The following is a 14,619-nucleotide window of genomic DNA, read 5'->3' as shown; positions in this document are numbered from 1 at the left end:
CCATGGCATACTCAGCGGCGAGCGGGGGGGGGGGGGGGGGGGCGGATCGCGGTCCGAGCCGGCCGGTAAGAACAACGCCGTGGGGAGCGGGAAAACGCCTCCGCTCATCCCACTGCCCCCAAATATCGGCAGCAGAGGAATGAAACCTCCCTGCTACTGCGGCCCCGGGGAATGCGCGTCTCGGGGCCGTGGGGCAGAGCACGGCGAGGGGGGAGAGGCTGGCACCACCAGCTTTCACCTCCCTGCTATCCACCAGAACCTGTGGGGAAATTAAAGAACTACAAGAAATACAATTCAAGAATCCACTTACCCCGAGAGGGAAAGATAGAGGGGAGAGAGGTGCCTGAGAAAGAGAACTATCTGCAAGTCAAAAGGCAAACCGCCAAAGAAACTAAACTTTCTTTCCCCTTTTCTACTCGTTTTTTTGTTTTTTTTTGTCAAACAACTTGATCCAACCTTAGAAGCACAAACCAAATAAATAATATGCGGGAGGAACTTTCCTCCGAACCTGGGAAGCCCCAGGTTCCCCTACTCCTATCTGCTAGAGTCAGAGATATACTGAGCACTTGCAGAGGGTGCACTGGTTAATATGACAGCACCCTCCGAAGCCTTGACTGACTCCATCTGCTGGACGGGGGACATAACCCACCGTCTGGACTGATCCTGGTATGTACAGGGAACATGGTTTTAGTATTACACTTTGAGGGGGAGGGAGGAGATTGCCCACAGATACTTTATCAAGCTCAGTGATGGCAGCAGTACTTAGTCAAATATCTTTTAAAGATATCCAGTAAAGTAGCAAATTATCCGGCCACACAAGACCAGATAACTAAAACACCTAGCTGGCTATATTCAAGCATAGTCTGTTAGGTTTTTATAGTTATCCAGTTATATGTAGCTGGATAACTTAAGACAGGTGTATTCAGCGGGACGTTTGTCCACTAACCAGCCTATTGAATATGGACCTCTAGGCTTTGGCAGTTACCCCTGATCTCAGGGAACAGGTGGGAGCTGGCAGTCAAGTCACTGCACAGAACGGCTACTCCCAAACTCATCATCTGCTTGGGTGTAACACTTCCTGTTCAGCCTCTGTGCTAGCTCACAGCACCTAAAAAGAGGGTGAAGAATGGAAACCTAAAATGTGTGGCAGTGCCAGCAAACCCTGCTGCTATACAACGATCACAGAGACTCACAAAAGAGCGGTAGCCAAAGAATGCCCCAACAGTGCTTTTTTTTTCCTAGAATTATCTGGACAAGATGTAAACCAGTACATCTGCAAATGGTAATAGTAGCTTACCAGAAGTGATACATCGTAGCTTCTCAAGTACACCATGAAGCCTAGAAACAAAAAAAAGCAAGATTAAAATTATCATTCTGTGATGCACAGCCCATATAAAATTCAGCTGTGAAAATACTGTTTTACTTCAGAAAACGGAAGCGGAGTTATATGGCAGTATGTTTCTCACTCAGTGATAGGGCACTTTTATTTCAATTTGGAGAACAGCAATAGTACTGTTCAAACATTTTACAAGCATACCAAACAGTAAATCTGTTAGTGTTGTTTCCCAGGAAGAGGGAGAGGTCCTCTGTCATCTGCTCCTGACTCTTCTTATTGGCCACCATGACCATGATGTAATCAGGAAGCTCTTCATCTGACCAGGAGAGAAGGACAAAGGAAAAAGGGGTAAATATCCTGGTACTTATTCTTTGCAAACTGGAAGAACTTAAGTAATCATTCTCTCAATGCTTTTTCCTGAGGTGCTTCAGCCACTCCTCACTGACAACCCTCAACCTAGCGGAAGGCTCAATGGTCCAATTACCTTTCTTGTTTTGTTTGCAATTTGTCAATATGCTTTTTTTTTTTTTTTTTAATTGATAATTTTATTAACTTTCAACATAACATTGCTGAAAAAGGCATTATGAATACCAAATACAGAGAAACTTCCCCATACCCCCCACCCTCCCCTGTCTCCGCAGGCGTAACGGAGCTGTAGCCAGTCAGCTTCAGAATCCAAAGTCAGTAGAAATAAAGAGTGGCTCCTCAAAAGCATATCAAAATGACAGAATGCGTAATACGTAGTATAAACACGCCACCTCTATCGCATCATACAGAACAATTGAGAATGAGACATAAAAAATAATACATTCCCACCAAGGAAGCAAGCATCCCTTCTGATTATTTCTGATAAATACCCACCATCTCACGTTACATTTGAACTATATAGTCAAGAAATGGTTGCCAAGTTTTAAGGAAAGAATACCTTCTCCCATATTTGGTGGCCGTTAACGAGGCCAGCCGGTAATATGTATGAAGCTTATCAATAACCTCTGATAACTGGGGCACCTGATCCGACTTCCACTGTGCTGCTATCAGATTACGGGCCGCTATGAAAGTATGTGAACAGAATCTCTGTTGGGTCTTATGCAGGTCATCGGGATAGACATGCAGCAGTGCGATAATAGCCGAGGCAGATAGAGGGACCTGTAATAGGTTACTTAACCAAGTGAACATGACCTCCCAAAAGGCCTGTATTTTCGGACAAGTCCACCAAATGTGAAAATAAGTTCCCCTACTGCCACAGCTTCACCAGCAGAAGTCCGGGACCGCCGGATATATTCTATGGATTTTATCTGGAGTAAGATACCATCTATAAATCATTTTATAGCAATTTTCATGTAGTCTGGCTGAAATTGAGCATCTCCTGGCAAAATGCATTATGACCTCCCAAGTCTGGGAACTCAACTGCTCCCTTAGGTCCACATCCCACAATCTCATAAGAACATAAGAACATAAGAAATTGCCATGCTGGGTCAGACCAAGGGTCCATCAAGCCCAGCATCCTGTTTCCAACAGAGGCCAAACCAGGCCACAAGAACCTGGCAATTACCCAAACACCTAGAAGATCCCATGCTACTGATGCAATTAATAGCAGTGACTATTCCCTAAGTAAACTTGATTAATAGCAGTTAATGGACTTCTCTTCCAAGAACTTATCCAAACCTTTTTTGAACCCAGCTACACTAACTGCACTAACCACATCCTCTGGCAACAAATTCCAGAGATTTATTGTGCGTTGAGTGAAAAGAATTTTCTCCGATTAGTCTTAAATGTGCTACTTGCTAACTTCATGGAATGCCCCCTAGTCCTTCTATTATTCGAAAGTGTAAATAACCGAGTCACATCTACTCGTTCAAGACCTCTCATGATCTTAAAGACCTCTATGATATCCCCCCTCAGCCGTCTCTTCTCCAAGCTGAACAGCCCTAACCTCTTCAGCCTTTCCTCATAGGGGAGCTGTTCCATCCCCTTTATCATTTTGGTTGCCCTTCTCTGTACCTTCTCCATTGCAACTATATCTTTTTTGAGATACGGCGACCAGAATTGTACACAGTATTCAAGGTGTGGTCTCACCATGGAGCGATATAGAGGCATTATGACATTTTCCGTTTTATTAACCATTCCCTTCCTAATAATTCCTAACATTTTATTTGCTTTTTTGACTGCTGCAGCACACTGAGCTGACGATTTCAATGTATTATCTACTATGACGCCTAGATCTCTTTCTTGGGTGGTAGCTCCTAATATGGAACCTAACATCGTGTAACTACAGCTAGGGTTATTTTTCCCTATATGCAACACCTTGCACTTGTCCACATTAAATTTCATCTGCCATTTGGATGCCCAATCTTCCAGTCTTGCAAGGTCCTCCTGTAATGTATCACAGTCTGCTTGTGATTTAACTACTCTGAATAATTTTGTATCATCTGCAAATTTGATAACGTCACTCATCGTATTCCTTTCCAGATCATTGATATATATATTGAAAAGCACCGGTCCAAGTACAGATCCCTGAGGCACTCCACTGTTTACCCTTTTCCACTGAGAAAATTGACCATTTAGTCCTACTCTCTGTTTCCTGTCTTTTAACCAGTTTGTAATCCACGAAAGGACATCGCCTCCTATCCCATGACTTTTTAGTTTTCGTAGAAGCCTCTCATGAGGGACTTTGTCAAACGCCTTCTGAAAATCCAAATACACTACATCTACCGGTTCACCTTTATCCACATGTTTATTAACCCCTTCAAAAAAATGAAGCAGGTTTGTTAGGCAAGACTTCCCTTGGGTAAATCCATGTTGACTGTGTCCCATTAAATCATGTCTTTCTATATGCTCTACAATTTTGATCTTGAGGATAGTTTCCACTATTTTTCCCGGCACTGAAGTTAGGCTCACTGGTCTATAGTTACCCGGATCACCCCTGGAGCCTTTTTTAAATATTGGGGTTACATTGGCCACCCTCCAGTCTTCAGGTACAATGGATGATTTTAATGATAGGTTACAAATTTTAACTAATAGGTCAGAAATTTCATTTTTGAGTTCCTTTAGTACCCTGGGATGCATACCATCCGGTCCAGGTGACTTGCTACTCTTTAGTTTGTCAATCTGGCCTACTACATCTTCCAGGTTGACAGTGATTTCGTTCAGTTCGTCTGACTCATCACCCCTGAAAACAAACTCCGGAACTGGTATCTCCCCAACATCCTCACTAGTAAACACGGAAGCAAAGAATTCATTTAGTCTTTCTGCAATGGCCTTATCTTCCCTAAGAGCCCCTTTAACCCCTCGGTCATCTAATGGTCCAACCGACTCCCTCACAGGTTTCTTGCTTTGGATATATTTAAAAAAGTTTTTATTATGAGTTTTTGCCTCTATGGCCAACTTCATTTCAAATTCTCTCTTCGCTTGTTTTATCAATGTTTTACACTTAACTTGACAATGCTTATGTTTTATCCTATTTTCTTCAGATGGATCTTTCTTCCAATTTTTGAAGGATGATTTTTTGGCTAAAATAGCCTCTTTCACCTCACCTTTTAACCATGACGGTAATCGTTTTGCCTTCCTTCCACCTTTCTTAATGCGTGGAATACATATGGACTGCGCCTCTAGGATTGTATTTTTAAACAATGTCCAAGCCTGTTGAACACTTTTAATCTCACATGATTGCTAGCCTCCAATTGATCCGGGAAAGAAACTTGGTATATCTTAGAAATGGACCTTTCACTCTATCACTGTACCGAACTAGGGACTCAAACAGCGAACGTCCTGGTCGCAGCAATTTGGTGCGTTGCATAGTTTGGATAAAATGTACCACTTGAGCATGCGCCAGAAAATCTTTGGAACTAAAGGGAAAGGTATCCGTTAACCCCGTCAATGAAAGAATCGACCCCTGTGAATCATATGCCCTATGGTGGAAACCCCCTTATCTCTCCAAAAATTCAGTTGGGAGGTCTGGTAACCTGTCGGCAAATGGCTGTTATGAAGGAGGGAAGATTGATAAAAATACTTGTATGCCACAACTAACTGCCAACTGCACTGCTTCCAAATTTGTAAAGTAACTTGTAAGGACCATACTATGTCTTTAACAGGCCTCCATGTATTTTGGGGTTGCCAAAAAATGGCCTGTAAATCCATTGGCCCTAAAATTTCTTGTTCAATAGTTACCCTTTGTTTGGTGTCCTTTGTGCGATGGATGTCAAGTATAGCCCACAATTGTGCTGCCCTGTAATACCATAGGAGGTTGGGTACTCCCAGCCCCTCCCCCCCCGCCACCCGAGACTTTGGAAGATATAGCACCTGGCGTGCCAAGCGGGGGGGCCGCCTGCGCCAGAAGAAATCAAAAATCCTTTTTTGCCAACTGCAAAGCGCCTGAGAAAGGATTTCTATCGGCAGGGAAGAAAATAAGTAAAGAAATTTAGGCAAGACCGTCATTTTGATGATTGCTATCCTTCCCAACCATGAGAACATGCCCCTATTCACCGACTCATATCCAGGGTTAAACTGTTAAGCAATAGAAGATAATTTAGATTATAGAGTTCGGTTAAGTTAGCTGATAAGAATACCCCCCAAGTACTTTATATGTGACTTCACCCACTTATACGGGAACCTGCTGCGAATGTTTTGTACCTCAGTGTGTCCCAAGTTCATATTATGCAATTCCGACTTAGTGAGGTTCACCTTGAAACCGGCTACAGTGCCAAAGTTGTGTATTTCGCGTGTAACCCTTTCCAACGACGCTACTGGGTCCGTTAAAGTTAAAAGAAAATCGTCAGCAAATAGTGATGTTTTGTACTCTTCAGAGCCTAATTGGACCCCATGTATATCATTGGCTCTGCGAATTCTAGTCACCAGGGGTTCAAGATATAGGGCAAATAGCAAAGGCGAAAGTGGGCACCCTTGCCTAGTGCCCCTACCTATGGGAAAAACTGGGCCATAACCACTATTCACTTCAACTCGGGCCGAAGGATTGTCGTACAGTTGTCATACCCATTGCAAAAAAAGGGGGCCAAATGCCATATGCTTTAAGGTAGAAAATAGAAAAGGCCAATGAACTAAGTCGAAAGCCTTCTCAGCATCCAGGGATAGTAGGACCGCTGGGGTCTGAGTTCTATGAACCCACCAAATAATATCAATGACCTTTCGGATATTATCTGCCGCCATTCGTTGCGGGATAAACCCTACTTGGTCAGAATGGACAAGCCGTGAGAGAAAGCGGTTAAAATGCTGGGCAAGGATCCTGGCCAGGATTTTGAGATCCACGTTGATAAGCAAAATGGGTCTATAAGAGCCACATTGTGCTGGACCTCATCCAGCCTTAGCAATAACAGTATTGCCGGCTACATTATTGTGGGGCCCAATGCCATTGCCCTCTCTAAGGTGATTGAAATATTTTTTATAATATTTTTTATAATAGACCCCAGAGAGTCCATCCAGGCCAGGAGACTTACCAGATTTCAAAGACTTAACCACCGTCTCAATTTCGCTGGGAAGGATCGTAGCATCCAGACTCTGCTGTTCCTCAGGTGACAGATTAGGCAAATCTAAGTCGTGCAGGTAAGCATTTATGTCTGCTTGCTGAATGGATCCCTCAGGCGTGTACAAATTCTGAAAAAATTCCGTAAAGGTGCTACGTATGCCCGTTGAAGCTGTAAGGATATCACCCGACGAGTTTTTAATTTTCGGGATAGTATTTTGGGAAACCCTGATCCGAAGCTGACGAGCCAAGAACCGCCGTGCCTTATTCCCCCCTTCATAATATTTTTGCTTTAGGGATTCCAAAGCATAAAGTATATGCTGATTATCAAGTTGAGCTAATTCTCTTTAAGAGCGAATAGTTTCTGGTAACAATACTTAGATTGGGTTCTCATATGTGTCTGTGATAATGCTGCAATTTTGCCCATTAAGGCAAGACAGGCCCCTTGTTCTTGTCGCTTACAAGCTGCAGCCTGAGAAATTATTGCACCCCTTGCTATAGCCTTGGAACATTCCCAAAGAGTGCTAGGGCGTATCATCCCATCCGCATTTAGGCGAAAATATTCCTGCAGCTTAGTACCCAAAATCTGCACAAAGGCCTCGTCTTGTAAGAGGGATTCATTCAGCTTCCAGAACAGACTACCTTCGTCCCGATCACCCAGGTCAACGTCCAAACTAACTGGGCATGATCAGACCAAGTGATAGCGTCTATATCTGCTCCCCTAACCTGATTTCCCAAAAGTTTGTCCACCAAAAAGTAGTCAATGCGGGAGTAGCTATCATGAGGTGCTATAAAAAAGTGTAGGATCGGGACTTAGGATACCGGCTTCTCCATATATCAACAACATTCCAATCAGTCATAAAATGTCGGACTAATTTCCTAATGGTTCCAGGCACTGAAGAGTGCACTTAAATGTATCTACTGCCGGCTTAAGGGCAGCATTAAAGTCCCCTCCTACTATAAGTGGCCCTTCCACATGTAACGATAATGCCTCATGCAGTTCCTTCCAGAAGGGTCCCTGGTCCTTGTTTGGGGTATAAATAGACACCAGAGTATATTTCTTATTGCCAATTTGGACATTTAAAATGATAAACCTCCTGTTTGGGTCCGCAGCATGAGATAAATATTCAAATACCAGATACTTTGATATCAGGATCCCTGTACCCGAATATTTAGCCTCTGTCCCTCTAGCAGCTAAGAAAACATGTGGATATTCCCTACTCAAAAATAGGCGCTCATGTTTGCGTTTCATGTGGGTTTCCTGAATGAACACTATGTCTGCCTTTTGGTGTAGCATCTCTTTTTGGAGAAGAAAGCACTTTCTGTGGGTGTTGAGACCTTTGACATTAAGAGAGATTATCTTAACCATTATCAAGGATCAAAGGTAACATCACATTGAGAGTAGGGGATGGATCCTTCAGGGGTTCCCCTAACCCCCATTAAAAACTGTGAGTGAGAATGTATCTTAGCTGTGACAGAATTAACACTTAGTGACCGTAAACATCCTGCGTGATATATAGTAGCTAAAAGCTCCAGCTCTACCGCCTCCAACGCCATACCTAATAAGGATTCGCTCTCCATCATCTGCGAATCCACCCCTGGGGGGTACATAATGGTCACCACTACCAGATCAGCTATTGTCCCCCCCTCTTCCCCCATGCCCACTTGTCAAGCTCATGTAGCTATGAATGTGGCTCAACTTTATCTATATGCCTGCCTGGCACATTAATACTTTCAGACAAGATACAACAAACCTTTTTAAAACAAACAATTTGCAAATAACACTTTGAGTTCTGAAAAGAAAGTAGAATCTAGGCCTCCTCTAAACTGGCTCTTAAGCCTGAGTTAGAAGCATGGTGAAGTCTTTCCTTTTCAGCCCTTATCTGTGCTAGAACTCCCAGTGCCAGCTGATTGCCTGCGTAGCCGTCCTCTACCCAGTCCCCGGCGCCTCCATCGAAGGTCTGCATCTGTCGCTACATGTGGCACCAGCCTGGTTGCTGGGGTGAAGTCGAAATTAATTCCTGCTTGCATGAGGCAGTCCGCTGCCTCCGCAAGGGACTTGCATCTGTAAGAGATGCCCTGATGTTGGAAAATCAGGGCAAATGGGAAGGCCCATCTGTAGCGAATGTCTTCATGACGTAAGACGGTTGTCGCCTCTCGCAGCAGGAACCTCTTCTGCAACATAGAGGGTGCTAGATCATTATAGATAGCAATGTCATGATCTCTCCATTTCCATTGAGGATGGGCCCGAGCCAGCTTACTGATATCTTCCTTTTGTTTATAGTGAAGAAATTTGATAATGATATCCCTAGGTTGGTTGTTTCGCTTGGGCCCTAGGGCTCGGTGCGCTCTCTCCAGATCTACCTGGAAGTGGTGGTCCTGCTCCCCTGATGGGGGTCCTGAAACTGTCCCATAAGTCTTTGCAAATCATCATTGCCATCTGCATGCTATCAGCGTATTGCTCCTCTTCGGGGACTCCCCTAATGCGAATGTTAGACCTACATGACCTATTTTCAAGATCTTCCACTTTGTCCTCCAGAATTTCCAATTCAGTCGTGAACTGCTTTGCTTGTGCAGAAAGGGCATCAATCTGGGCGCTTTGTCCATCCACTCTCCCGTCCAGCTCATCCACGCGGGTCCCTAAGGAAGCGAGATCCTCTTTCACATTCTCAGTGCATGCTAGGATCTCCAATTTATGAGCTCGTAGGTCCAACCGGAGTTCCACAAACCATCCCCGCAGTTCATCCCGCGTGGGGAAGTCTGGGCCAGTAGTGCCCATCGAAATATCCAGACTCTCTGCCCTCGCTTCTCCCACATCATCTGCAGCAGGCTTTACTCCCTGGGAGGTAGTCTGAGTCACTGGCACCTCAGATATGCTCTCTTCCGTTAGTTTGCTAAATGCAAATTGCTTTAAATCTGCTGCTTTTCGGCGAGTGGCCATCGTGGACTCAAAGTGTTATTGGCGTTGTCCGTTAAAGATTGGTGGGTCTGCAACTAATCCGGAAGATAATTTCGTGAACCCAAAAAGAGGGGGGGAAGGGGGGGTCAGCAAAGCAGTAGAATAGGCAGTTCAGTTGGTCATCCCGCCACAATGCTCATCTGTACCCCCCTCGTGTTGACTGCGTTTAATAGCTCATGATGATCAGAAGCTCACTATTAAGGCAATCCTTTCGCTCCGCACCGACACTCGCCTCCTTGGTTATTGTTGTAAAGAACTTATAAGCAGCACTAGATAAGTCCCGGCTGTAGGCACTTCTGTCCTCTGAGACAAGGCAATCTGCCATGTATTGAAGCCCGGCACTTGGATCTGTTCTTTTTCTATAAATGTTTTACCCTATAGGTTATGGTTGCCACTGAAATAGTAACAAAGGGACTGTTGGCTGACACTGTGAGAAGAAAACAGGGCAATATTTATTAGCATCCGCAGCTCCCCTATCCTGTCTGTCGGGCCACGAGGTTTCAGCACTCCAGCCACGGCATCCCTCCTCCGACTACGGTCAGCTACGCTGCCCACACAATAGTCTCTGAGGTTAGGGGGACTCACTGAGGCAGTGGATTACATCGGACAGCCCGTTTTGCTTATCCGGAGAATGGGGGTTACTTATCCGGAGAATGGGGGGGTGGGTGAAGCACTTTCTCCCGGCACCCGGCCTCCTAAACTTCCCGCAGTGCTCGCCCCCTTATCAGCCGAATCTAAAGAAAACACTTAATTTTCAAGTTTGTGGAAATACTACAATTTTTTTATGTTTTTATTTGCGCCGAAGTTGGGTTGTGCACTTTGTCTCCCGCCTAATTCACCATCGTCAAAATGGCGGGCGCAACAGCAAGCAGTCGTGTTCTTCTCTGCTGCCTAAAGTTACCTTCTCACCGGACCACCAGCTATCACCCTCGACACTAGAGATCTGGAGCAAGCAAGGTCACCAACCCAAGCTCCCGAAGAGCCTATGACCAGGGGGGATGGTCCCCCTGGGACCTGCCAATCCCCTGGGAGGACGGAAAGATGTTCCTGTCCTGCTTGACAGCCGCTGCTCTTTATGAGAGATTCTCCTTTTCTATATTTTTTCTTTTTTTTTTTTTTTGAGAACCCAAAAGTGGTTCAGGACCGCACGTTTTGCACCACCTCCATCTGCTGGAGACAGAGAAATACTAAGGAGCTGCAGGTAGCACACCGGTTAAGAGAGGGTACTCTCAAAGCTTTTCTCTGTCTCCATCTGCTGGAAGGGAGGCAAAACCCAGCAGTCTGGACTGATCCGGGTACGTACAGCAGATGGAGACAGAGAAAAGCTCCTGACCTGCACACACAAGTGAAAAAGCAATTGGCCGCCTCTGCAACACGCCCACTCTTCTACAAGCTCACTTTGTTTTTTTTTTAAACTTAAAGAAATTTAGAGAGCCAGCACTTGACAAAGGCAATAATACTTTCCTGCTACTAAGGAAGCACTTCAGAGCTGACAGCTGGCCTTACTGCTACCTCGTGAGAGGACAGGGATCTACACAGCCAGATGTCCACCCCATGGCATTCCCAGATAAGTTAGCAGAAAGGTCACCAACCCCTTGTCCTCCACCTGAAACCGGGGGGGGGGGGGGGGAAATAGCCCCACCAGGACCTCGCAACCCCCTGAGAGGATAAAGACCATGTCCTTCCGTAATTTTTTTTTTTTTTTAATTTTCAATTTTGTCTCGCAAACTGCAGGTTTAGAACCATCTACCATCTGCTGGAGACAGAGAAATACTGAGGGACCGCAGGTGGCACACTGGGTTATGTATCGTGTCAGTAAAACTTTCTCTGTCTCCATCTGCTGGCAGGGAGGCAGAATCCAGGAGTCTGGACTGATCTGGGTACTACAGGGAACCCCTGGGTTCTAATTCTACTCACCAGATGTGCTGAAGGGTTTTCCCCAAAATGCTTTGGGCATCTGGCCCTTGTAATTTCCCAGCATCTCATTCTGTTAACATGCAATAATAATGGTAAAAGTGTACCGCATTCAAGCAAATCGGGCATGAGAAATAGTCAGGCTTTTCAATTGTAAAGCACTTTGGGTTCAAACATGGATGAAAGTACTTTATTAAGACAGTATTAAAATGTAAAGAGCCACATGGCCACATATTTGGACCAACTGGCCCACTCTTTCTGCCCAACCTTCCTCAACCTTACACCTACTTTCAGCACTGGTTTTTGCTTTGGATATTTGGCATTACAATGAGTTTCAGTAGTTTGGAATGAGAAAGGGAGGAAGATACTAATATGCTACCTAGAGGGAGATGGAGTATAGAGAATATGGTCAATCCAACAGGCTTTCAAGAGGCGGTACATATAAAGCACACCTCCCGCTTAGACAAGGAAGGAAAATTAGCACCGAACTTTTACATGTACTTGTCAAAATTACATGGCACCATAGTTCTATACACTACAGTACAACATTGTACAGCAATAATAACCCAGAAACCAGATGCCTTGTCATTTATAGCTGTGTAAAGATTGTGCAGCATAGTTATACATTACTAACTTAGAAAATGCACACTCTCTACATGGGATTATTCAGATTCATTACACAAACATCTCTTATATATCCGGAACTCTCTGCAAGTGCACTTGTGGCAACAGACTTACCCACATAAGCCCCCAGTTCCTGCAATTTTCCCTTGATTGCACCCTGAAAGGGAGAGAAAGGAAGATAGATAAAGCTCAGGCAGGAGCTGTGTATCCTTCCCATGCTTGGCAATAGCAGACACATTCTCCAAGCATGAAAACCTCAAAGCAAAACTAAGTAGCTCACGGGGCTCACATACCAGCAGCCCATCAGTAATAACTTGTTGCATGGGCCCAAGGATGATGAGGAAGGCAAAATTATACTTACCTGATAATTTACTTTCCTTGAATACTGTTAGGCCAGTCATTATAAATGGGATTTCCCTCCTCCACAGCTGATGGCGACAGAGGACACACCTTTTTCATGACATCACTCAGGGGTATAGAGAAGATGTGGCCCTGACCAAGAACCAGTAGCCTACTGCCAAAGTTCTAGAAATCCTCTTTATACCTTATTCTTGAACATATACTATGGGGTACAGGGAGCTGTTCTGAGTGAGGCACAAATGTAAGGTGAGAGAAGGATATAGGCAGCAGAAGCAGGATGCTTATCAGTCAAGCCTCGCTTGATGCCTTTAGTCCCCCTGACCCTTCTTGCCCTTGTCTTTCTGGGCAGGATGCTGATTGGTCTAACAGTATTCAAGGAATTTTGTACCTCCACCATCTGCTGGAGATAAGAGAAATACTGAGAGACTGCAGGTGACACCTCAACTTAAGGGCAGTGTCAGTCAAAAACGTCTCTGTCTCCATCTGCTGGAGGGAAGGCAAAACCCAGCTGTCTGGACTGATCCGGATACGTACAGGGAAAGTTATCAGTTAAGTATATCATTCTTATCGTTCTGCTAAACCAGTCATTACAAATGGGATATACAAATGCTTTCCCTTAGACAGGGCTGTCTTACCAATCCTTGCCTCGAAGACAGCACCTGACTCGGGCTGTGTAACCAATGTATGTTGTTCAAGAAGGTGTAAGGATGAACACGCCGCTGCCCTATCAGTTTCTTCAGGCAAGGCTGAGGTACCTTTGCCCAGGATGAGGTTTGCACCCTTGTAGAGTGAGCCAGGAGCCTTACTGAGATCTGCTATCCTAATAATAGATAGACCTAGATATCCTAATAATAGACAGATTCATCTGGCATGGAGGCCTTAGAGGCTGCCTACTCTATTTTGGGCACCAAGTATCAAGAACAGCTCATGAGTTCCTCTAGAATGTTAGGTATGTCAAGAGAATATGAAGTTTATTTAATAATCACAGGACAGCCACCGCTGCTGCGGTCTGGATAGGCCTTAGCTTCCCATGGAAGCTGATACTAGGTAGAAAGAAGGAACCAAACCTTGAGAAATTCCTAAAGATCTTTGCAGTTCCAAGCCTGCCACTCTGGGCTGTGTCTTTGTCAAACAAATTCCTTTGAGTAAGACCGTTCCCGAAATGGCCCTTCATGGATGTCTATTTAAATGGTCCAAGGGGCCACATGACCCTGGCCCAGGGTCTTTAGCATCTGACTGATGGTCTGTGGAACCTCTGGATGCTCAGGAACATGGAAGCCCTGTGCATGAGGGGGAAAAAAAAGAAGAGGTTGCAGTTATGCTGTCGCTCTCTCTTTTTGCCCCCTCTCCTCTACCTGTCCCTAAACTGGCAAAGAAACAGAGGAAGTAGGTAGAAGCCGTGTCCATTTATCAGCAGGCGAGGTCTGTCAGGAAGTGGTAAGTAATATTGAGTTATTCTGTATTTTCTTTGGGGAGAAGAGAGTTCAAGTCTGAGCTATCTGATATTGTATTATGTCTGCTGTGACCTCTCACAGCCGAGAGCGAGCTATGGCTGAAAGTGCTTATTTACTGTGGAACAAGGGAAGCCCAACTCCCTTGGTGGTGCTGGTTTCTGGTTGTCTCTGGGTCACTATAGTCATAGGTGTAAACCTTGCTTTATGTGCACAAAGTGCCCTGCTACTACTATGAGATTCACAAAGTTCAGACTTTGCAAACGTAGAACTGTAGTTCCTACAGTTCAAGAGCTAGCCCAGCAGTAAGAATAAGGCACCACATATTTACTGAAAGAACAGGCACCAAACATTTTTTGCAGTACACTAGTTAATTGCTAATTCTCAGAGCACAGTTATCTCAGAGCTTGGGATTCTCTCAGTCTGTGTCTTACGGGGCTACAGAGTTTCCCCACCACAGGAGAGAAAGAAATGTTGCCCTAAAGAATGGCCCAAATGG

At 44.8% G+C, this 14,619-nt stretch overlaps 1 protein-coding gene across 2 annotated transcripts in view; it reads right to left on the bottom strand.

Annotated features, from left to right (window-relative positions):
* ZC3H14 (zinc finger CCCH-type containing 14) overlaps positions 1-14,619 on the bottom strand; it is a 206,103-nt gene that overhangs the window by 158,215 nt on the left and 33,269 nt on the right. For both annotated transcript variants that reach the window (XM_029597753.1, XM_029597754.1), the window contains exons 2-4: positions 12,424-12,466; positions 1,538-1,652; positions 1,298-1,338 (exon numbers count right to left, since the gene is read on the bottom strand). In XM_029597753.1, coding sequence (XP_029453613.1) covers positions 1,298-1,338; positions 1,538-1,652; positions 12,424-12,466 — 199 coding nt within the window. The remainder of the gene's footprint in view (positions 1-1,297; positions 1,339-1,537; positions 1,653-12,423; positions 12,467-14,619) is intronic.

This window comes from Rhinatrema bivittatum, chromosome 4, assembly GCF_901001135.1.
Source record: "Rhinatrema bivittatum chromosome 4, aRhiBiv1.1, whole genome shotgun sequence".
NCBI classification, from domain to species: Eukaryota; Metazoa; Chordata; class Amphibia; order Gymnophiona; family Rhinatrematidae; genus Rhinatrema; species Rhinatrema bivittatum.
This window is presented reverse-complemented; position numbering and strand designations above follow the sequence as displayed.